Source organism: Coturnix japonica, chromosome 1 (assembly GCF_054131305.1).
Source record: "Coturnix japonica strain WE chromosome 1, WE-NBRP24, whole genome shotgun sequence".
NCBI lineage: Eukaryota > Metazoa > Chordata > Aves > Galliformes > Phasianidae > Coturnix > Coturnix japonica.
Genome location: NC_140663.1, coordinates 89,714,222 through 89,738,059, shown reverse-complemented (window position 1 = coordinate 89,738,059; position 23,838 = coordinate 89,714,222). Strand labels below are relative to the sequence as shown.

Below are 23,838 nucleotides of genomic sequence, written 5' to 3'. Positions count from 1 at the left end.
TTAGGAGGTGTTCAAGACCAGGCTGGATGGGGTGCTGGGCAGCCTGAGCTGGTGGGTGGCAACACTGCCCCCAGCAGTGAAGTTTGAACTAGATGTTCTTTAAGGTCCTTCCCAACCTATACCATTTATAATTCTATGATTCTTTTAGTTGAAATTGATGATCATTTCCAACTCAGAATATGTTTTTATGATTCTCTGATTATTTTCAAGTTCTTACAGAAAAATTCTTCTGTCACCCCAATGACTTTTTGTGGCAAGTATCTTTTACCCAGCTCATTGTTCCTAATTACACATGAGTGACATACTTGAAAAAAAGCAGACATGGTGAGCATCTAATGTGATGTACACGTAGTCACTCTGCTTCCTAAGTTCCATGGGTGTAATGGAGTTGTCAGTGATATGTAACGTCAATTGCTTACGTGTCAACCTGGTGATAACCAAAGAGAGGGGGAAATAGATTAAAAAAATAGTCCCAACACTGAAAGCCCAGAAACCACCCTACCTTCTGAAGTCATTCAATAGGAGGAGTCATGAATTGCAGAAGTTTGACCACAGTTTTACTTTCTGCTTCCTAATCTCCATGTAACCTACTTCATCAGTAGTATTCAGTTAAGTTAAAAATCTAGCATGCTATAAGGAAGCACTTAGCTTGTCACTCATTTCAGGATGTTACATAGTACTTTTCTCCGTTTCCGCATGTTAAAGTTGTTTTTCTTCATCTGTTTTGTGTACTGTGTGGAATCAGGTAAGAACTATTATCTTCTTGTCTGTGATATGGACTCAGGGCTCTATTAAGGTAACGAAAACTAACATTTCTTTATTTAAGTTGGCCAAAAGACTAAATCCTGTGTAGTGTGCCTAATGAAGCAGAGGGTTGGTGAAGAGAATTTGATCAGTTTGAAACTTAGCCAAAGGTTCTTATTTTAAAGTAAATAGAACAAAGTCTGATACTTTATCTCTCGCTGTACTTTGTACAGAGTCATGCTCAGGTATGTGCACCTTGTACAGAGCTAATTGTAAACTAGATCTAGCATATTAAAGTACGTTTGGAGTTTATTGGCAATTTGCTATGTTGACAGCTTTTCAAGTTAAGTGTTATATTTTAAATAGTAAAATTTAGTTACAGGAAGGCCATGTGAACTTAAGACACTTACGATGGCTACAAACATACACAGGAAAGTTGAAAGTGTGTTCTAACTGATTTAAGCTGCATATTTAACTGCCCAACCCCTGTTTGTATTTTCTCATTGTACAGAAAAGTGTGTTTGATTACTCCCACAAATGTGCACAAAGGGCAGCTGGGTATTGCTTCCAGGTGTCAAAGACAAAGAGACATTTGAAAAAAGTCCCCTTAATGATTCATTACTAAACAATTTAAAACAGTGAATCTGAATGTTTATGTATAGTACTTACCTAATTCACTGTAACCATTTTTGTCTATTCACTTTTCACTCAATGATTCTGCTCCCATTTCTCAGACTTAAGTAAATGAGTTTTCTTCTGTTTCATGTTTCTCAGCAAGTAAATAGGTTTCATCAGTTAAAATGCATTCCTTATGATACTTTTCTCCTTTACATGAACCAGACTGCATCTCTGTTGTATGTCAGCGTCATTCAATTGATTTAGAAAAAGTGAAAGATTATTTCTGCCAACCAGATAATGCGACAAGAAATGAAAACATTTAGAGTGATATGAAGAAACTTGTTGACATTTACGATATCTTATTAGAATTCATTTGCATGTTAGAAATGTAGGAATTACATTGTAAGGATCAGGGACTGAGCTTGGATTTAAGAATATTAGGGAAAAAAAATGAAATAATTTCATACTGTACCTATGAATTTGAATAGCAAAAATGTAACAAAGTGCCTGTTCTATTATTATATAGTTTGTATGTGATGCTTGTGTGTTTGAATTTCTAGTTTTGTCATCATGTATTATTGTATGAAAACTAGACATAAAAGTGAAATATTTTTATACCATTTCAGAATCATATCAATTGTATAACATTTTGCCAGGTTCTTGAATACCACTTCCACTAAATTCAAGACAGCTGAGTAGTTCTTGATTCCAGAATTTTTCTTGGATAAATTTCTACAACGAGTTTGAGTTGTCTTCCTGTATCAGCAGTTAGTCAATAACCTGTCCAGTAATCACAATAAAAGTTATTTAAATGATTCAATGTCTATCTTAAGAGAACTGTGATATTAGTTTTGAAATATGGGCAACTTTAACATTTTTCAGATTCTATTCTTACAGGTATTGTCATTAATTATAAGGTAATAATGGGCACGAAACTGTTGTCAATGTGAGACAGTAAGTTTCAGGTCACTCCTTAAATGCTGTAACTTTAATTCCATTCAGGTTTGCAAATATCCATTGTTTTTTCTGCTGTTCATTCCAGTGGTGCTGGTGTTCATTCATTCCTGCTGAAGTCACTGTAGACATTTGGTTTGTCCTAGAGGTGACTGGTCTAGTTTCCTCAGATAGTGTTGTTTTAGGAACTAAGTTAGTTCTCTGAAATTAGTGTTTCATAAGTTAGTATTATTAGTGTTCTCACTGCGTCTTTACTGCATCTTAAGTTTGGTAGTTAAGTTATGCAAATATTACTCGGCTTTTAGATCTCCACTATGATATCAAATATATTTTTCAGTTGCTTTGTTACACCTTATGCTTGCATCCTTTGCAAAACTTTATAAACTGTAGGGGGTTCTGTGTCTGAGAAGATGCACAACTATACTGGATTTGATTGCATGCTGGTAAAAGATGAGCTGGAACTATTTCCTCCTTAACTAAAAAATTACTAAGAAAATCAAGTTACTTTTTTTTTTTTTTTTTTTTTTTTTTTTTAAAGGAACTGAGTAGGCACTATTCCTCTTCCTAGTTTTGCTTTCTAGAATTTGACTGTCTCTTGTTTCACAGAATGGGTAATGGCATGAATATTGACTTTATATGAAGTAGCCCACTAGAGGTCCAGAGACTGGCCCAAATTTATTTGCTCATAAAATGGCTAAAAGTGTAGAGAATCTGGAGTGAGCATACAGAAGAACAGGCAAAGGAGCTGTGCCCAGAATCCTGAAGTCACTTTCCATGTGGTATCACCTCAATAGCTAAAGGTTCTTTTCTAATTCTTTATGGATTGGTATTGATATGTACACAGGGAAAAATAGAAATCTTCATAGACTCTTGGAAATCTCCATCCTTATGTTGGTCATTACTTATCTAAAGCTTAAGCTCTTGTACCACAATTGTCTGAGTATAGAAATGCTAAACACTGCGTGTTTTCTTATGTCCCCTATATGCAACGATCTTACAGCTTCTTATTTTTTTCAGATCCAGAACAGTATCCTTTGTTTCTTTATTTGTTGGTAATGGTGTAATTGGGTCAGTCCACAATTAGAGAAGGATGCTGGATCATTCTTTACTGTTTCTTGTTGGTAGAACAACCAATAAGGTGTAAGAGTTAGGAACTTTCACACCCCTGGCAGAAAAGAGGAAGAAAAAAACACAGCAGTCTTCCTGTTTTATACATTACACACTGGTTGTGATAAAGGAAGAACCTACATTTGATGGTTAAGCCAATGATTTTATCAACACTAGCTGCTAATTTGTAAGTCGAAACAACTATAGTTCAGAAATATTTAGAAAGCTTGGTTTCATATTTGTTTGGAAGAACATAGTGATGTCTGCAAAGTAAATAGTTTAACTCTGGTTCTTTGACATTCAGTACTCATTCTGGCACGTCATTCCAAAGACCTGTAGTGAATACAGTGCAGATTCTTCACATTTAGTGGGTGAATGTAGAAAAGAAAGTGAAGAGGCGATATTTCATGTGATATTTCATATTTCATTATGACTCTCCAGATTACGGTCTAATATTTAGATTATTTATTTATTTATTTATTTATTTATTTATTTTCAGATGAGGAGGAAAAATGTCCTGAATTTACAGATCTTAATATAGGCTATGCTTTGTCTGGAACAGAACTTCAAGTCCAGCTACTACTATACACAAGGGAAAATCAAGATTGTTCTGAGAGACTCATTGAACATAATGTTACTTCATCTGAGTATCTTAATACCTCCAAGAAAACTGTCTTTGTTATTCATGGCTTCAGACCAACAGGATCTCAACCAGCATGGCTAGGTGAAATGAAGAAGCTCTTACTGTCTTCTGAGGATATTAATCTCATTATAGTTGATTGGAATCGTGGTGCTACAACTGTGATTTATACAACTGCTGTTGAAAACTGCAGAAAAGTTGCAGAAATACTGAAGAACTATGTTGACCAGATGCTGGTAAGACATAGAGCTGTATCTGTCTGAATAAGCGTAAATAGCATAGTTTGTGTGAAAATGAGTATTTAAAATATATTTATGTCTAAAGAGAAGCACAGTAAGCAGTATTAAGTGATGTTCCTTTAACAAAGTATTTACTAACTTTGCATGCAATTTTTATTTCTCCTGCCTTCTCATTTCTCTTTCACTGAATATATGTATAGAAGTGCATCTCATTCCTTTAGCCAGCTGGAATTTTTAGGTCTTTTGGAAACAGAGAAAGCACCTGTGGGAAGGTACAGTGAGAGCTATTTAAGTAATACAAAACAATTAGATATTGCAAAACATCACACATTTTTACCATTAATAAATTACTGTAATTGAGGACTTCAAAAGAAAAATCACTGATCGATATATCAACATATATCAACATTTGTCTCAAAGTTACGTATACTTCTGGATTCTAGAGGTGGTTGATGAAAGAATTTTGGTGCCAGTGTTCTTCAGTGGGCCTTAAATTTATATCTGTAATCAAATGAATAAAAAATCTTATAGCATCTTTTATTCCATTTATCCCCCAGCTATCTGTTCCATACTTGCAAGCTGTTGAAAGGTCTGTGGTAATTCATTTTGAGATGCTTTAAAATTTCAGATTCTACTTGTCATCCCATCATTTTGCAGATATTCTCACTGGTGTATTGTAATAGAGTACTGCTTTCCTTGGGGAATGGCCATGTTAGGCCTTTCCTACAAGTGTACATCAGACACCATTATTCACCTGAGCTTTGTTAATGGTATAGTATTTTTATCTATTTTTCAGGAAAGATAAAGCAGAAGGTTTTTTCCCCCTAGTCTGTGATTTTGGTTCATTTTTCTTGTATCTGGTGATTGTCTTCCTCTTCTGTCTTCGTGTTCTCCTTCTTCAAATAAGCTGGTGTGACTGGAAGAAATGTGACTCAAGCTTCCTTTCTACATTCTTATAGGCATTTCATAGTTACTGCATTATATAACTAGTACAGAATTTCAAACTGAAACAAAGTTTGTAATTTCCATTTGTTTTTAAAGTTAGAGTTAGATATAGAGTATCAACCAAATGCAAACGTTAAATCAGTCTTCTGATGCCTAGTTAACCATGAGTGTGTTTTGTTTTCTATTGTTTTCTCATAGGCAGCTGGAGCTTCTCTTGACTCTATGTATATGATTGGTGTTAGTCTGGGGGCTCATATTGCTGGTTTTGTTGGACAGAAGTATAAAGGCAAACTTGGCAGAATTACGGGTAACACTTTTAATCCTGAGACTTGTATTCTAATGCACTTTGCTTGCTCGTCATAGTTGTGGATCATATTGACTCTAGCACTGAAATAATGACATATAAGTACTGATTATTTAGAAACATACAATAAGGAAAATGCATCAATCGTATAAGTGAAAAAATAAAAATAGATTCTTCCTTAAGGACATAAGTTACAGTTTTAAATTCCCAATTTGTTCACTTCTAGTCTCCCAAATGAAAACTGAATGTTACATCCAAATATCACTTAAGCGATATGCTGAGTTTCTGCATAGTTGATGGAGTCTAAGATTTCCAAATCTTCTTCAGATTAAAATGTGATAAAAAAAACTAGCATTTCACTTACTTTTCTATAAAAACTGTTGCTAATTCTAATACTAACCTGTGAAATGATTGAGGCTTGCTTGAAGTTGTCTCCATCCAAGCTATCTCCATCTTGAGTTCTGGTGGCAAGAGTAGTTACGTTTCATTACATTTTTATTCTTATGAAATATATATTAGGAATGATATTTTCTGGGGGAAAAGAGAAAATGAATTCATCTAATTTGATCCTTAATATAGTTTGCTTATAGTTCTTCTGGACAGTGGGGAGATGAGCACAATGTACTAGAAGAGAGAGAAATTCAAAGATCTGGGTTCATTACTCCTGTGCTAGGACTTCATGCTTTGCTTAGCAAGTAGAAAACTGGAAACTGTGTTTTTTCTTATTATCATTACCCCTAGAAAAATGTGTGAGTCAATAATAAATAATACTCTAACATCAGTCTTGAGTGTAACTTTAGAAACAGATAATAGGATGTGTAATGCTAGCATTATTTTTATGCAGGTCTTGATCCAGCAGGCCCTTTGTTCAATAGTGTACTACCAGAGGACAGATTGGATCGTACTGATGCACAATTCGTTGATGTAATTCATACAGATACTGATGGTAACTTGAACTTTACTATTTCAACTTGAGGAAAGGCAGGAAAGGGAAAGGGAATTGTTAAGCTGTTTTGGGAACATCCATATAGCGTTGCAGTAGTTTTGTGTTGTTGTGTGGATTTCTGGGCTCTTGACTCCTGACAATATGTATGCTGTTAAAGTCTCTTGCATGTTATTATGGTATGTTTCTCAAGTAAATGAAACTCAACTTCACTTATGAACTAAGCATTCATGACCTGTTATTGAGTTGTTTCATTTCAGTAACTGAACATGAAAGTATTGGAGTAGCTCTCATTTCCAACAGCTAACTAAAGGTACATGTAGATAACTTTGGAGTCATGAGTCTATTGAATGCCATGCAAGTGTAGTCATTTATGTCTGGCTTGTTATAGTATATGCCTTCTGAATAAAAACAAAAAAAGAACTTTGCACATTGAATAAAACTGCACACATTGCATTAATTTACAAGATTATTCTTCGCAAAATAGTTTAGCATGAACATCCTCTTATTGTGATAGAGTCATTGAACCTGTATGTTGAAATTCAGTCATTATCACTGAATTAAAGTCTGTTCTCAGAAAACCAGACTCAGTTCTATCACTGCACAGATCTACTGCTTACAATTCAAAATAGAATCTAATTATTGTAAGAATGTTGTAGTCTGCTTCATCTATACAATAATCTGGTTTTGTTTTCTTCCCCAAAATAGAAGCAAACCTTTCAAATCTACCACACTTGTCACAAATTTCCCATCAGTTTCTTTAATGGTACTAATATATAGTATCTTACTATACAAACTCATATATGAAGCTGTAAAATACCAATTATTTGTAATGCTCCCATTAAGTAAATAAGAAAGCTAAAAAGAAAGATAGGTCAGATTGAGCTAAATCTCTCTCTCATGGGACAGGAGAAGTTTGGATTTTTCTACTGTGGTGCACTGTTTATATTAGTGTAGTTCAGAATCCAGTCTTGTGCAAAAAATGGGAAATACCATGTACATTGTACATTGGTAAAGAATTTTTGTTGCTAGAGAGTGCATGAGTTTCATAAATTTCATTGTGCAAATACAAAATATCTACAGTACTTCAGAGTTGCTTCTGTTCTATCCATTTTATTGTGCTTAATAAGAGTCAATAAGAATGAATAACTTTCTTAAAAGAAGGAAAAAATCATGAATTTCAACTCAAGATTAATATCATTAAAAACAAACAATATATTTCAAATTTTTTCCTTAAAATCTCCATATTATTTTGTAATACATTTATATAATAAATTGTTCATTGGATAATTCTGCTTAAGTTTTAATTTGTGATGTTTTTAGCACTAGGTTTCAAGAAACCTTTAGGAAGCATTGATTTTTATCCAAACGGAGGAAAGGATCAGCCTGGTTGTCCACAAACTGTATTTAGTGGTAAATAAAAGTTTGTTCAATTAAAGGGAAATGACTTCAAGATCTAATAAGAAAAGATTACCCTGAAAATGGACTCTGCACATACTCAATAATATGGGGTCTGAGGGCATTGTATGCTTACTCTTTCCTTTCTCATTCACATTCAACATATGAAAAATAACACAGATATTGTTCTGTTTTTTATAGTGAACTTTCCATAAGCATGCATATTCCATTGTATCTTTCTTATTGTATATATAACCTGCATGTAATTATCATTTTTTTCCCCATATTCATATGTGGCCAGGGGTGAGGGAAAGTGCTGTGGGGGAAGATGTGAATGGTTTGGGCAGGGTTACCTGCATATGACACAGAAAGCAAGGGTTTTAGGTCTTTACTATGTGTCTTGAGTTACATCTGGTTGGCAAAGATGTAACTTAGGTTTTGAACAGGACTTTTGTACTCATCAAGAAGAAAGCACTTTATTGCATGATGTTTTCCTGCAGAACTGCAAGAGTTTCAGCCTCCATAAATTTGAAGAAAAGTTGCTATCATTTTTATTTACTCATTTTTGGTATATATAGAAATGTCCATATTTCTATTACAACTCTGCATATTGCTGGTATGAATTATAGCTGCATCAAAAGCACAGGGCTTCCACGTGGGTGCCTGTGAGTATGGCACGGTCCCTTAAGAGGTATCATCCTTATCCACACATTTCTTTTTTTGCTAGGAGGGAAAGGATTTTTTTATACATAAACCTGGATGGAAGAAATTCTGAAGTGCTATTTACAGCAGCTTTTCTACCTAAATGTTACACTTAGCTAACTGACTGTAAGGCCAATTGTAGTGCAGGCTCGTGCTTGATAATAAAGTGGTGACAATTTTGATAGAGAGTAGTAGACAGACTGTTTATTGCATATAAAATCCTGCAGATATTTTTCTTCATACCTCCAATATTCATAACAGTCCAATTTCTTCTTGATGTGTTTGTGTATCCTTTTTTTTTTTTTTTTTTTTTTTTTTTTTTTTTTTTTTTTTTATGTTTGAAGGTCAACTAAACAGGGAATAAAATCATGGCTAACAAAGAATGACCTAGTTAAGTTGAAAACCCAGTTAATATCTTTTCTTTCCTGAAGAAAAATGATGATGCATTACATGGATATTTTATTTTTTCTTTCCTGAAGGTTTTCAGTATTTTAAATGTGACCACCAAAGGTCTGTCTTTCTCTTCTTATCATCTTTGAAAAGGAAGTGCAACATAACAGCATATCCTTGTGACTCCTACTTAGAGTATAGGAAAGGAAAATGTGTTGATTGTGAAGCTTTCCAACCAATGTCCTGTCCAGTACTGGGTAAGAATTACTCTGCTTTGGAATGGGTGAGATTTTCCAAGGAATTCAGACTTGCTCTTTCTGGGCTTTCACCAGAGATCTGTAGAATATAGTTAAGGAATCAACAAATTGGTTGAGTACAGAGCTGCACACTGTTTTAAACTGTATAAAGTTTAAGGCTTAATCTTCTTCACAGTTATCTCTGTTGGAGTACTGAATGTTCCTAATCTTTATCAGGCTTTCTAGACTGAAATGGATTCAGAATGCATTTTCTCTCTATAGATAAACTGCTTCTGCTTAGTCCATCATGTTTGGCTCTCATACTGTGCTACCATTCCTAGAGAACCTGTGGTTTTTGTTTGAGAGTAATAACATTTATACCAACTTCATGGAGTCTCTGGATCTTCTTTTTGAATCAAATTCTTATTTGTAGAGGCTTTAGTTGTTTGGGGCTTTATTACTTTTAAAGAAGATCTAGAGACAATTTGAAAGCAGCTACAGTAACGTGAGCATTTGCTAGATGGCAGGGCAGGATTTTCACTAGAACTACATTTTTAGAGTATTTAAACAGAAGTTAACTTCCAGTTCATACTCTATCTTCTTCACATCCTTAAATTCATATACTAGGTCAAGTCTGAAGAGAAAGCCCAGACATATCTGTATGCTACTTTACAATAAGAACCTGCTATTACAGTACTTTACAGTAGGATGAGAAGACTTGAGTACTTCCCCAGAATTGTTATTAGCCATGTTTGATGCAAGTTGGGAGATTTACTGAGCTGAAGAAATATTTGACCAATCAGCTGACACCTTTTTTTCTTTTTTAAATACCCATAAAACTAGTAAGGAAACGTCAGGTTGCTGCATCTGGGAACTGGGTAGAAAAACAGCATCCTTCTTACTCAGGCTTTTCCACTTGCTGTCTTGCAGTGACCTCTGCAGCCTAGATTTAGCCCTCACTGTATATTCTAGTTAAATAAATGAGACAGACAAAATGTCATCAGCTATTTTAGAAACAAGGACTATTATTAAGACCCAAGACCAGAAAGCAAATTGCATAAAATGAAAATACATTGCATCCAAGAATTTAATAGATGTCTAATATTTTATTAGAGAATAGCCACAGTTATAGACTACAGGGTTTAAAAATGCTTACTTTAATGACTCAAGAAAGAAAGGAACAAATTTTACTAAATCTGAACCTGTTCTGTACTTTTTTAGGTTTATTTTTATTACCTCTGTAGTGTTTTATAAACACCATTTTTTGAACCTAGACTAAATAAATTCCAACTATTGGATTCTGATAATTTTAGTCATACTAATGAATGAGAAAAATGAAATACATATATATTACATTCTGTTATATACTTAGGGGATTCCTGCATTTTCCAAGTCAATTACTTTCTAATACAATGTTTTAGAAAGTTAAAGCCAAATCTGTAACTTTTGTGTGTCATATTGCTAAATATCTGAAACAAAACATTTAAACTTTCAATTTCAGGTTATTATGCTGACAGCTGGAAAAAACAGTTAATTTTCAGGAATTCACCCGTGAGAGCTTATTTTGATACTTCAGATAAAGACCCATTCTGCAGTGAGTAACTAAATACACATGCATACACATGTATACACAGCAAACTCTGCATGAAGTGCTATGTTTGTCATTTGTTATCTGATTTGAAGTGAATGCATGTTAAGATTAGTAGGGTATTGTGCATTGCAGTATGAAAGGGTAGAATAAACCACGAGCTAAGCATAAGTCTGCAGCCTGGGGGAAGGAGAAGAGTGATTATGGCAGAAGAGTTAGGAATACGTGAACTGAGAAAGAAATACGAGTTCAAAAGTAATGAGATGTACCATCAGAGGAATAAGGAAGCTGAAAAATGAGAATCAAGTGACAGGGGAATAAATGGACTGTGTGAATCTGCCCAGATGGAAAAATTCCTGTAATTTTCAGAGAGCAAAACCCTAATGCCAGGTTGGAGGAAGAAACACTTGTATGTTCCTCCCTAGAAAGGGAAGTGTCCAAAGTGAACTAAAGTTGCTCTTGCTTTTTAAGTTCTGTATCTCCATGTGAGGAAAAAAGTGGAGTGAAAACCTAGTTAACTTTATTAGGGTTATGCTATGCTGAAATGAGCACTCATGGCATGGGGCTTAGCAAGAACAGTTTAGATATTTACCTCTCCATCCAGAGGGCTAAATTCTTATCTAATTTCTGTTTTTATAAAGAAAATTTACACTCTTCTTCTAAATGATAATGTTACAAGTTCTTTGATTTGGTGCATAACGATCTTAGATGGAACTAAAGTGAAATTTCCTATTAACTTTTTTCATAATCTTGGCAAGCTTTGAGACCAGAGACTGAATTTCTCTTGCTACTACATTAATTGTGCTTACTTCATCACCATTTCTGCCAAAATGCTTGGGAGAGGTTAATGAAGGTGTGATAGATACTACATAACATGGTGGTAGGGTTATTTATACAGCTGACTGATAAAAAGTGTTGTCTTGGTGTGCAGTGAAAAAGACTTGGATAACAAAGCCCAAGGTACAAACTTCAATTTGCTTACATATATGCATTCAGTGAGGCAGATGGAGGATGAACAACATTTGGGTTGCTGATTGCACTTCAAGTGTGACAAGCTTAAAACTGCAGAGGTGCCCTCTGTACACTCCAGACTCTGCCCAGTCCTTCTTCAGTAAACCACCAAAGTCAAATCTTCTCCCACTGGCCCTTCCTGACCCACATAAGAAAAATAATTCCTCTTCCCAGTGATCTTTCTGCTGAACTACATGTTTGCAAAAACCACTCCTCTCCCCCTATCAGGTTGGCTTGGAGTTTGCTCTTTTTTGCTCTCAAGGCTGAATGGGCCACTTGTTCTCCTTGTCTTATTCCTCCCAGATTAAAATATGGCTTTTCTTTGCTTTTACATTTGTTAAATGTCTGGGCATTTATCAGAGATCCATGTAGGGAAAGTTCTGGTTCTTCCTGGTGGAAAAATATAACACATAATAAAAAGTATTACATACAGTAGTTTAGAACAGGGGTGACAGAAGAAAGAAAACAGATTAGTACAAATATTGGAGATATATGGAAAGGAATAATAAGTGTTGTAATGACAGCATAAGTTTAAGGGAAAATATGCGGAGTTATGAATAAAAATAAGTGTAATAAAATGGTCTGAAAAAGAGGCAGTTTACTAACTAAGCCTTATTTGAATTCTTAGATGTTTAGAAACATGAGAAAATAATAGAAATAAACAAGAGTGTGTAAACTAAGCTAATAGTGTAAACATGACGGCAAGCTTTTCATTCAAGGTGAGGCTCAGTCTTTTAGTAGTGAATGTTAAAGACTAACATCACATAAAAAAGACAAAAAAGTTTGAATTGGATTCCTTACTTAGTAAAGATGTACCACCTCTGGATAGCCATAGCACAATTACAGTATGAGTGGTGGATGCAGAAGTGCACTAGAAGGCTAGGTCAGCATTTCTTAGTGTGGCAGGATGGATCATGTGTGTGCTGTCCTCCAGAATAATGTCTCTCTTCAGCAGTTGCATCCTGACTAATCTGCTCACCTAGCTAACCTCCCACCTTGCCAATCCACAAAGCTTGCACAAGTGCTGTTCCTCTCTCTTCCTGCCAGTGTACCTCTTCTATTTTCTGGACACTTAACTTTTGTAGATAATGTGGTAGTTTCACCACATTACTAACTCAAACATCTCCACTTTGCAAAGCTTGCCAAGAACTGAAGGTGCCACGTAGGACTTAATTTTCCTTTGTTTCATTAGGCAGGTCAAGCTTTTCGTGTTAACTATGTTGGCAGTTTTTTTTCTTATGCAAATCCTTTCTATGTAAAAATTGGAAGTAATTACACATTAATTACACAGAACTCTAGGCAGCCATTTGGAAGAAACAGGTTTTTTCTTCTTTTTCTTTTTTTCTTTCTTTTTATTTATTTATTTTTCCATCATCCTTTTTATTCTGATTTGAGCTGGTATCCTGAAGTAAAGGATCACTATTAGTACCCAGTAAATGCTTTTGGCAGAGTACTACTAGCAGTCGTGTACTGTCAAGGTTCATTTCTTGAATCTTACTATTTCCCATTTCTTTTTGCAGTGTACAACTATTTACTGGATATTACTGTTTGGAATAAAAACATTAGGAGAGGTTTCATTAAAGTTAAAATAACAGATCATGCTGGAAATACAGTAGAGTCACAGATGAATAGGTATGTCATGATTTATCCCCCAATCTTTTGTTATCTCCTTACAGAACTAATTTCCCAAGTTTCCTAAACCTTGCTTTAGACATGTTAGCCTAAGTCTAAAGTTATCATCAAGTTGTTAAGTCTTGACCACAGTTCCTTTTCCTGGATCTGATATGGCTCAGTGCAAGAGGCAACACTCCTCATAATGAAATGATCTTTTCTCCCTTTATGAATTATGCCCCTTAATCCCTGAATCTTGGTCTTTGTTCTGAATGCTTTCTGGTGATCTGCAAGACCTCTGCCATTAGTAATAATAGTGAATATTTCTTAGATTAAAAAAGAAACAGAAACAAAACTGACTGGAAATTATATTTTTCTTTAGTGATGTGACAACATTTCAGCAATACAAAAGAGTCAAAATATTAACTGGATTTTACCAGGATTTTGAGAAAATATCCAAAATTTCATTGACCTTTTCTACGAAGACTTTAGTAGGCCAGAAATACAAGCTTAAGGTTCTTCAGATGAGACTGAAAGCACTTAATAATCCAGAAAGGTGAGTGTCATTTATCAAAGTTGTGTATCAGCCAAACTGCTCATGAGGACTTGCCTCTATTGACTTTTTAATTACATATTCATAAATGCATGAATGTCCTTCTAATCCTCTCTCTCAAATTCCTTGTATGGAAGAAGTGTTCTGTACGTCAATGTTTAGTGCACAGCATTCTCAGTTTGTATCTCTTGCGCCTGTAAAAGTCATGCATGTTCCTTATTACAACAGGCTGTTGAGACTTTCAGGTCTAAGGGAACTCTTAAGGACCACTTATGCAGGCTAGCCTGACTTAAATCAGCAGAGACAGCCTGGTGAACTCTCTTCCTGAAGATGAATTTTATGAAGTACTTTTCTGATCTTAATTATGTGTCTGCACACAGCTTTCTGCATTCAGATATGGAATGAAGTACTTCAGATGCTTTGATGACTGGAATAAGCTTTTAGTCCTGTGGCTTTGTGAGGACTTTGATGGTAAAGATCCTCCAAGACCAAAATATGCAGTCTGTGCTTGCTTGCACTTAAAATGAAATAATCCATGTTTATTATACTGAGTGCTGTTACTATTCTTTCATTATTTATTTATGTTTTGAAATATATTACCAGCATTACTATGTGTTCATTTTTCACATCTCAAAGTTACCTGTACCATAGCATTAGCAATTACAATTTTTATTTTCCAACTTGTGATAATAGTGTATTACAAACAATAGTAAGGAAATGCACTGGAGAATCAGTATTACTGTGTTTTAGAGTTATAATGCGTATTTCTTCATACAAATGGCAGATTCAACGAAGACCAAATTTAAAATAAAATCTGCACAGTGGGTATTAGGAAGTTTTTTACTGTGAGTGTACTTAGACTCTAGAACAAGCTTCCTAGGGAGGTGGTTGATGTCCCATGGATGTCACTGACCAAGAGGCATTTTGAACAATGCCCTCAGTAATATACTTTAAGTTTTGGTTAGCTCTGAAGTGATCAGGCATTGGACCTGATGACCTTTGAAGGTCCCTTCCAATATCCCCTTTCCCTTCCCTTCCCTTCCCTTCCCTTCCCTTCCCTTCCCTTCCCTTCCCTTCCCTTCCCTTCCCTTCCCTTCCCTTCCCTTCCCTTCCCTTCCCTTCCCTTCCCTTCCCTTCCCTTCCCTTCCCTTCCCTTCCCTTCCCTTCCCTTCCCTTCCCTTCCCTTCCCTTCCCTTCCCTTCCCTTCCCTTCCCTTCCCTTCCCTACCAATAACTAATGAGTGAGAATATTCTTTCTTATTTATACTTACTTTACTTATATTCTACTTACAGTGAATATTCCTTTTTGGTTTTGACTTTTCTCAACCTGTTAGTCTGACTCTTGTTAGTCTTAAAGTAATATGCACTTGATTTAATATAAGATCCCCTAAAATCTTTATGGAGCTTTATCAGATGGCAGTCATGTAGTCACATTAGATGTTTAAAGATACTGATGGAAAGACGTGTGTTGAATCAGCATGTGAAGGTAATTTAAATGCAGATGTTACATCACCATTGGTTTGTATAATTACATAAATGCTCAATGTAATTGTGACTACCTATATTTACCTTATTTAGTTACTTGTAATTACACCAATTACTTGAATACAGGATAATCAACTAGAAACTACCTTAAAATATTTAAATTATTCACATAGCAAAATAGTAGGTGAAAAACAGGGACAGATACAGAGATAAAAGACAATAGGAGTCTCACTCTGCTCTGATTTGGGTTGAGAGTGAACAATGGGATATTACTGAAAATTGTTTACTGACCCATTATTCTCAGAGATGGTGTGTAAATGTGGGAGTGCTAACGAATAAATATAATTTTCTGACTCTCTTTCTAATTTCTAAGAGAAATCATTCTGGCTCACACATAAAAACAGAAAGCTTCTGTAACTTGTGTCCAGGTGTCAGTTCTCACTAAAACCTTTTGAATCTGTCAGGTTAAATTCGATTGACAGAGAAGATGAATGTCTCAAAAATACTTATCCCAGTCACTCATTTATTTATTTGCTTGTTTGTTTGTTTGTCTGTTTAAAACAAAATCAGGTATAATAAAAAAGATGACCTTTTATCTACTGAATATCTACTGAACAAAAGAGTGGACAAAGCCCTTGCTTTTCAGTAGATGTCAGAGAAGACATGTGGAGTAAAAGTTTCTGAATGCCTTACTTCCCAAAAATATTTGTGTTTTGTTCCTTCTTTGGAGAGCCAAACCTATTCACCATGCTCCCATTCAATGTACTCGATAATGACAAACTTAGATGGATTTCACTTCAAATGTGATACAGTATGTTGGAAACTATGTTTTTATTCCTGGCATTTGTCATCATGTCTAAGTACAGTATTCCATGTGATTAGATAGAATCCTTCCGAAATGACCTCTTTTGGGGAACAGGCTCTGTGAACATACTCAGCTGTTGTGTTGCTGAAATGCAGCATTGTAAACTGAAATTAAAAACCCAAGAAACGTATCCAAGTAATGATCTTACATTTCTCCGGTGGAAATTTTGTCCTCTGAATTCTCTCACAGGATTTTTAGGGATTTTTAAAATGCTTTCAATTTCTGTGCTTTCATGCCTTTTTTTTTCCCTCTCTCTCTACAAAAATAATATAGTAGTAAACTGTTACATTCAAATCAAAACAAATTGTGGATGAGGGACTGCATTAAATTCTATTTTGTATTATACAAGCTACCAGAATTTGTCTTGATCATCTCAGTTGGAAAATCTACTGCCTTAGCTTTGTGAAGTCTTTGATGGGCCTCAAAAATCTGTCAGTATCACATGCAGGTGATCACATGTAGGTGGAGCCATCCCTGGTTGGAAATCTCACACTAATGGGCAACAGCAAAGGTGTATGGCACAACATTCTTGGCTTTTTTTCCCTTAGGTGTTTCACTGTATGTGTCAGTTATATGTGAATTGTGTTGTACTGCCAGTTCAAACCAATGTGGATAGTTTTGAATAAAACAAGTAACATGTAGCTTTATATGCCCTTAAAGAAAAGAGTGTGCTAGTCATTTGTTGGTCCAGTCCAGCTCACACTATTTATTTATAGTAGTTCATGAAGGACAGAGATATCATCTCTGTCCTACATGTGCAGTTAGCTTCCTTTCACATCAAAAGGTAAAATCTGGTGTGTGAGAGGCACCTTTCATGACATCTATATGTGTTTGTGAAGTATTGCACAGTAATGTTAGTAACTTTCAGTTCAGATTAATATGAGAGTCTTCATACTCATGCTACTATGCTTCATCTATCTGGTGTTCTGGTTGTATATAATCTGGCAAAACTATGCTAGTGATGTACAATATAGGGTTATAAGCTTTGACAACAAGACGTTTTTTGTTGTCCTGAGTACCATCTCTGAGAGTTGGTAAATATTGGAATTGTAATCAAGATACTAAAAGATTTTTCAATTGATTTTAAAACTTCTGTTATGCACACTTTTTCTGTTCCTACTTTCATAGGCTACAGCTGTGCAGATATGATTTTGTACTGATGGAGAACACTGAACTGACCTTCAAGCCTATCCCTTGCCCAGAGAGGAGTACATGAAGAGAGAGAGATTCTACTAACATAATTTTTCTCATGGCAATGACATTTTGATTCTTCCTCAGGATAAAGACTGCAATGAGAAGGAAATGAGATAAGCTAGATTTATTTTCAAGAGTCTATGTGGTAATATGCATTACTTCCTTTGAGTGCCTTAGGCTGAAATTCATTGAAATGTTCAGATACCTCTGTATTTCGGAAATTTTAATAAAATAAATGTATCATGGTAAAGAACATACAGTGATCTATTAGTTATTATTTGTTAGCAGTGAGACAACTACTGAATTAAAGATGAATTATCTGCATAATCTTGGCACATCATTAATCACGTCATACATATATTTAATTATTTATTATTTTTAATGGATTTTACATTGAAACATAATTATCTGTCTACTAAGTAAAGTTAATATACTGTACATGTGATCTACAGATCTAATATACAGCAGTTTTGCTGTGCTATGTTCACTGGGTAAATTAATCCACATTTTCTCATTGTTTAGTGTCTCAGTCTCTAAGAACTGGAGCAATAAGATTTGTGAGCACATACATAAATTTGCTGTTTAAATCAATTATCTTTATCCTCATACAAGATGAGTATCATTCTACCCACCCAGATCTTTTTCTATTAAATTTATGGACAGGGCAATGATGTTTCAGATATGAAGTAATTCTAAAGTCTATTCTGAAGAGAACAAAGATGAAATATATGTGTTTATATTCTACTTCATTTTGGGCCTCTTACAATTAGAACTGTTGCTCAGGTTAAAATTGATGACAGTTTTTCATTTATTTTAAGGAATAATCCTACACAAAGATTTCTTCCACCAGTTCAAAAAAGGTTTTCCAGTGACAGATTGCCATTTTTGATGGTACTTATCACTGAAGAAAAGATGCATGTATTATTTTTCTTTCAGATTATTATCTGTATTTAATCCTCCTTTCTAATTTAAGTAACTTCCAGGCATGATTTCCCTTTCCTCCTTTTCTAATGTCCATTCTGTTCCTGCTCTTCATAGCAATATTTGGTTGAACCTATTGGCAAATTTCATCCGAATGTCAGTGGTGTGGGATGTCCAAAACCTATGAGCAGAGTGACTGTTTTATTGAAAGTAAACTGATGAGTTAGATGGCAAAGGGAAGATGGTGTCCTTACTCTGGAAAAGTGAGCAATAATTTAGTTTTATAATTGCAAAACGCAGCTCTAACATGCAGGTTAATGTGTGCAAAGCTCCAAAGCTGCTATTGCACATGCTTTTACATGTCTACACAAGACAAGCTTGGATACACCAAGACAAATATATACACACCTGCGGAAAGAAACCTTTTTATTCCTTAGAAGTGGGTTATCTCAGGTGGTGTCTCACCCAACTGCAGCATTCCATTGCATTCAATTGTATGCTTTTTTGGTTCTGTATGGTTATGTGTTTATTTATTTATTTATTTTACCAGCTCCTTGTTTTCATTATGTTTTTTTTTTTTTTTTTTTACACAGCCTTTCTCTCTAGTTTCCCCTGTATGGGTTCTGAGCCTTCTTTTTTTTCTCATCTTACCTTCCAATACCTGTTTCTCATATCCCTTAAAAGGAAGCTTACTCGCCTGAGAGTAAATTTCACATGGATCAAACAATAATACTGTAATGGGTGACATAGACTTTCAGGCAGATAAACATTTCAGATTGCCTCTTAAGTTTCCTTTCAGTGTTACTTTCTACAATTTATTTGAAGTATTTGTGAAATGTTTTTACTCTCTTTTTAAAATTATAATTTATTGTTATTTTTGCTCTGATTTTGTGTCCTACTGAAAAGAACTGAAGTACAGAGCATGATTATCATTTTCCATATAGATCTGTATTTTTCACAAGACAGTCAATTGCAAGTTACTATCTGGCAAAACTGATGAAATTGTATCATCTTTAAATTGACACTGTTATGGGTAGATGTATTACCCTTTCCAGTACCAAGGCCTTATTTACTTCTATAACTGCTGCTGACGTAGTTGTCAAATGACTGAAATTTTACCACTATTTTTCAGGCTGTTTACTCATATGACCTTAATTTTCAGAATCTTACTCTATTTAAAATAGAGACACAAAAAATCTGCCTTTTCAGTATTTGCTGTGGTTGGCATTTCCACTGTAAAATATATCCTTTTGCCTTTTACTTGCTCACAAAACAGGCAAGAACTCTAGTGCTGAAGTTCTTGGAAATGGGAACTTTCTTTTAGTCAGTAGTCATAACTCAAATATACAACAGGCTGCTAGCCCCCTTTATCTATCTAAGCATCCTTTATCTATCACGTAAACATGTAGTCAAAATGGTGCCTACACAAGCAATCATGATCTACTGAATTGTGTGTTAGAGTGTAAGATGTGAGGAACAAAATGTGAAGAACTGAAGACTGAGATACCTTTCCAGGAGTTTTCCATTGTAAATGCATGGAATAAATGCCAGCTAAGACACTGCTAAAGATGCAAGGAGACATGGTAAGGCAAGCCTAATGGGGTTAAACAGTAATGTTAGATAAAGTTAATGGTAATATTTTTACATATTTTAAACATACCTACGTAGGCTATGGTGAGGACCATACCTATGTAAGTTATAGCAGAAAAGAAACAATGATTTCCTTCCTTCTTTTCGCCATACTTTGGGCAAACAGGAGAAGAGCAGCGGGGCTGATCAGGAGGTTCCAATAATCAACACGAGACACAAATAAATACCTTTTGTTTGTTTGTTTGTTTGTTTTACCCTAATTTCCCAGTCTAGCTTGTAATTTCCAATTTGTAAAAGAGATGGTTTCAGGCAGTGCATTTCCAGCACACAACTGTCCTTCTCAAGCAGCTAAGCACTTGGACTCCATCCTTGTATCTCCCAGCATCAACAAAAATACACTGTAATTGTTTGGAAATGCATTGCTTTCATGGCCCATTGCCACACGCTACTTTGCGCTAATTCTGTCAGCTCTCTTAATCTCAGCAGAGAATGACACAGTCAGGCAGAAAATGAAAATCTTCCAAGGTGTTTCCTTTTCTGAAGTATGTGGTGACGATGCCTCAGCGAACAAACTTCTACATCAGAGCCAAAGAGGGGCTGGACTCATTGCAGTACTATTTTGCATTCTCTGTCAGGTTACAAAATATTCACTAACATTTTGTATTTCACTACAAAAAGGTGTTCATATGTCTTCACTGGGAAGATTCAGAATGCAGTGAAAACCCCAGGTCAGTTTCCACTGAGAAAAATTCAAAAGGAAGAAACGGGTTTTTCTTCAGATTATTTTGACTTAGAAGTAATGAAGTATTTAGTTTGTAGAAGTTTGCTGAACTCTAGTTTTGTCTTGGTTCAGTATTAGGCTGTAAACACTTGCCTACTACCTGGCCTGGTGATACTGCCATGCTTTTTTCCACTAAAAATGAAAATCTTCCCAACTTACAAATTGTTAATTTTATTATAGATGTTCACTTACAGACAACATCTTCAATTGTAAGGAACTCTCTCTATACATATGAAGAAAGATATATTCCACGAGTAAACAAGTTCTGTAATAAACAGCTTACTGCAGTGGTACCAAAGTCATCTTATTAGTATATACTTATAGCAAGACATTCTAAATGGTTACTGTCAAATGTGACAAGTTTGGAGTATTTTATACAGTACTAATATTTAGTGCTTATTCACAGGAAGATGAAAGTGTTCAATGACAGATTTATACAGCTAATATGAGCTTATTTTTCCTATGTTTGCATTAGACCTGGTTTATATTTGATAAAAGCGACTTTTCTTTTAACCATGCTACTTCAAGTGTCATGACATTAGGGATATGTCAAGAAATTCATTAAGCACTAGTAGGTGCTGGAGTAAGCAGTAGCTTTATTAGACAAAAGATGTTAGAGTTGTTCACTACATCTCTCATATAATTTGCAAAGAGGTTGAAATGGCCTAGATTAAAGATTTGTAGAACAAGACCATTTGCTAGTACAATTTGAGATGGACGTATTACTTTCAGTGCTGCCATACACAGTTAAGGCTGTTTTTATGGTATCTGCCTCAGATAACTTACGGATTGATTTCACATTGGGGTTCCTTATTTGTACAGGGTAAAGTGCAGATGTAAATTGGAATTACAGGCTGAGTTTATATGCAGCTAAATGGAAAGCAATTCAGTAAGGAGAGGCTAAAAGGAAGGCAGAGAACACTTAAGGAAAAAGAAAGATCTGTAAATACTTCTACTCTTTCTACGTGAATGTTATAAGCAGAGAAACATTTCAGAATGATGAACAATTACACAGGCCTCTGTCTGGGTGGCAAGTGACCAGTACAGCATAGCTGAAGTGAGTGAGACAGGAAGGACTCAGACATGGGGACCTGAAGAAGTGATTAATCAGGATCTATACTAAATCCAGTGCTACCCACTGCATTTGTCAGTTGCCACTGTAGATACTCAGCCTGTACCTCAGTTTTCACTTTGACATTTGCCGTATTCCTTCTGAGCAAATCAAAATCTGAACAATTTGATACGGCCCCTTCTAGCTAATCAATACCTTGAAGTCATTCACACACCTCTCCCTTCAGCCTAGTGGGCATAACTGATGCACACCTAATGCTTGGGACAAGCCTCGCACACAAACTATCGAGAAGGATTCTACCTTCTGTTAAAAAAGAAGAGAGAAGAGGAGCAGAGAGAAGGAGGGGAGGAGGGGAGGGGAAAGGAAGGAAGAGGAAGGAAAGAAAGGGGAAAGAAAGGGAAAGCCTATCAAGGGGAGCATTCAGTGAGAGAGGGGCACTTAGGTAGCAGTCCTTACTTCAGATGCCATTTATACATTTGTTGTGTTGTTGTTCTATTTTTACATTAAATCATCAATTAGTTAAATGAGCTTACTCTTAAAAGTCTGTGTTTGTTTGTTCCAAATTCCAACTGAATTGTTTTTCTTTTCACATAAAAAAGAAGCCTGTATACCTACTGCTGCAGAGCTCTGGCTTCACTGCAGCCATGAGAGAGGCTCTGCACTGTGACATGGAATTCCCTTTTTAATTTCAACACTTGTATCTTTCTGTGTACTATAGGACTATAGAAAAGAAACATTAATAAATATCTTTATGCCCTAAGAAAAGTAATGTGGTAACTTTTAAATAAGCTCAGCTCCCAGCTGACCTGCTTAAACTTCAATGCAGCTGCAGATGGGGGCTATGGCCATTTAATTTAAAATCAGAGCAACCCACTCGGTGTGCTCAGAGATGGCTCTGCAATGCAAATTAGATGTGGTTGAGCAGGAAAAGTTGCATCAGAAGCACAGGCCTAATTCAGACCCAAAGGCTCAGGCAGATACTTGCCATAGTGCTGTGGATAAAGGTATCTATACTATGTGTGCCTAAGAAATTTGAAGATGGCACACTTAAGAAGTGAAAGTGCAGCACCTGTGGCAGATGATATTTCTACCATGCCTCAGAATACCAGATACCTGCATACCTCCTCATTTGGTGGTTTGAGTAGTGGAAGGGTGCTGATTTTTATCACACTTACTGGTTACATGCACTTTGCATGTTAATTGCAAACTGTATTTATGCTTCTTACTTTTACATCTCTTTTATTGTTCCGTTTCCCTCAGACTGGAAAGGGATAATGATCCCACCAGTGCAACCTTCAGAGAAACAAACAATAAAGTATAATTGGAAATGAGAAAATGGTGTTAAAAATTTAGAAGAAACAGAAAGTTGTCAGAAGAGGGCAGCCTTTTCTCATAAACTATAACTTAACAACAACAGAAAACAAATTATTCCTTTCACTGTAGCTAGGCATGTCAGTGTAGGGTTAATCTTGTTAAGGAAACTGCAGCATGCACAAAACTAGATCACAACACAAACGCTTCTCTTTTGTGCTGTCTGGTATTCAAAGGACAGAGGCTTATATTTGTAGAGTTTTTTCTGTTACATTAGACAATGGAGTCAGAAATCTTTTTAAGATGAGTCAGCAAAAGGAAATCTGATCATTCTTCAAATACTTTGGGTAACAAAGCTTATTTGCTCTAAATATTGTTGCAGAAAGTTAAGCCAATATTACATAGAATTAATATTACACAGAACCTGAGAATGATTTGGGTTGGAAGGGACTTCAAAGTCCACACTTCCCCCCACGAGCTCAGGCTGCCCAGGGCCCCATCCAACCTGGCTTTGAGCACCTCCAGGGATGGGGCACCACAGCTCCTCTGGGCAGCTGTGCCAGCTCCTCATTGCTATCTGAGCAAAGAATTTCCCTATAATATCTAATCTAAATCTCCCTTCTTTTAGTTTTAAATC

General features: G+C 35.5%; 1 protein-coding gene across 2 annotated transcripts; it reads left to right on the top strand.

Moving 5' to 3' along the window:
- The first annotated feature begins 460 nt into the window (after positions 1-460).
- On the top strand, positions 461-17,781 carry LIPI (lipase I). 2 transcript variants are annotated; one of them, XM_015880240.3, is made up of 10 exons: positions 461-745; positions 3,923-4,299; positions 5,446-5,554; positions 6,396-6,497; positions 7,818-7,907; positions 9,074-9,241; positions 10,722-10,814; positions 13,340-13,451; positions 13,813-13,986; positions 17,461-17,781. In XM_015880240.3, the coding sequence occupies exons 1-10, from the start codon at positions 667-669 to the stop codon at positions 17,546-17,548; spliced, it is 1,392 nt and encodes a 463-aa protein (XP_015735726.2). In that variant the 5' UTR covers positions 461-666; the 3' UTR covers positions 17,549-17,781. The 2 variants fall into 2 exon arrangements, with proteins under 2 accessions (XP_015735726.2, XP_085403448.1); XM_085547322.1 differs by lacking the exon at positions 7,818-7,907 and having other exon boundaries at positions 469-745.
- The last annotated feature ends 6,057 nt before the right edge of the window (positions 17,782-23,838 follow it).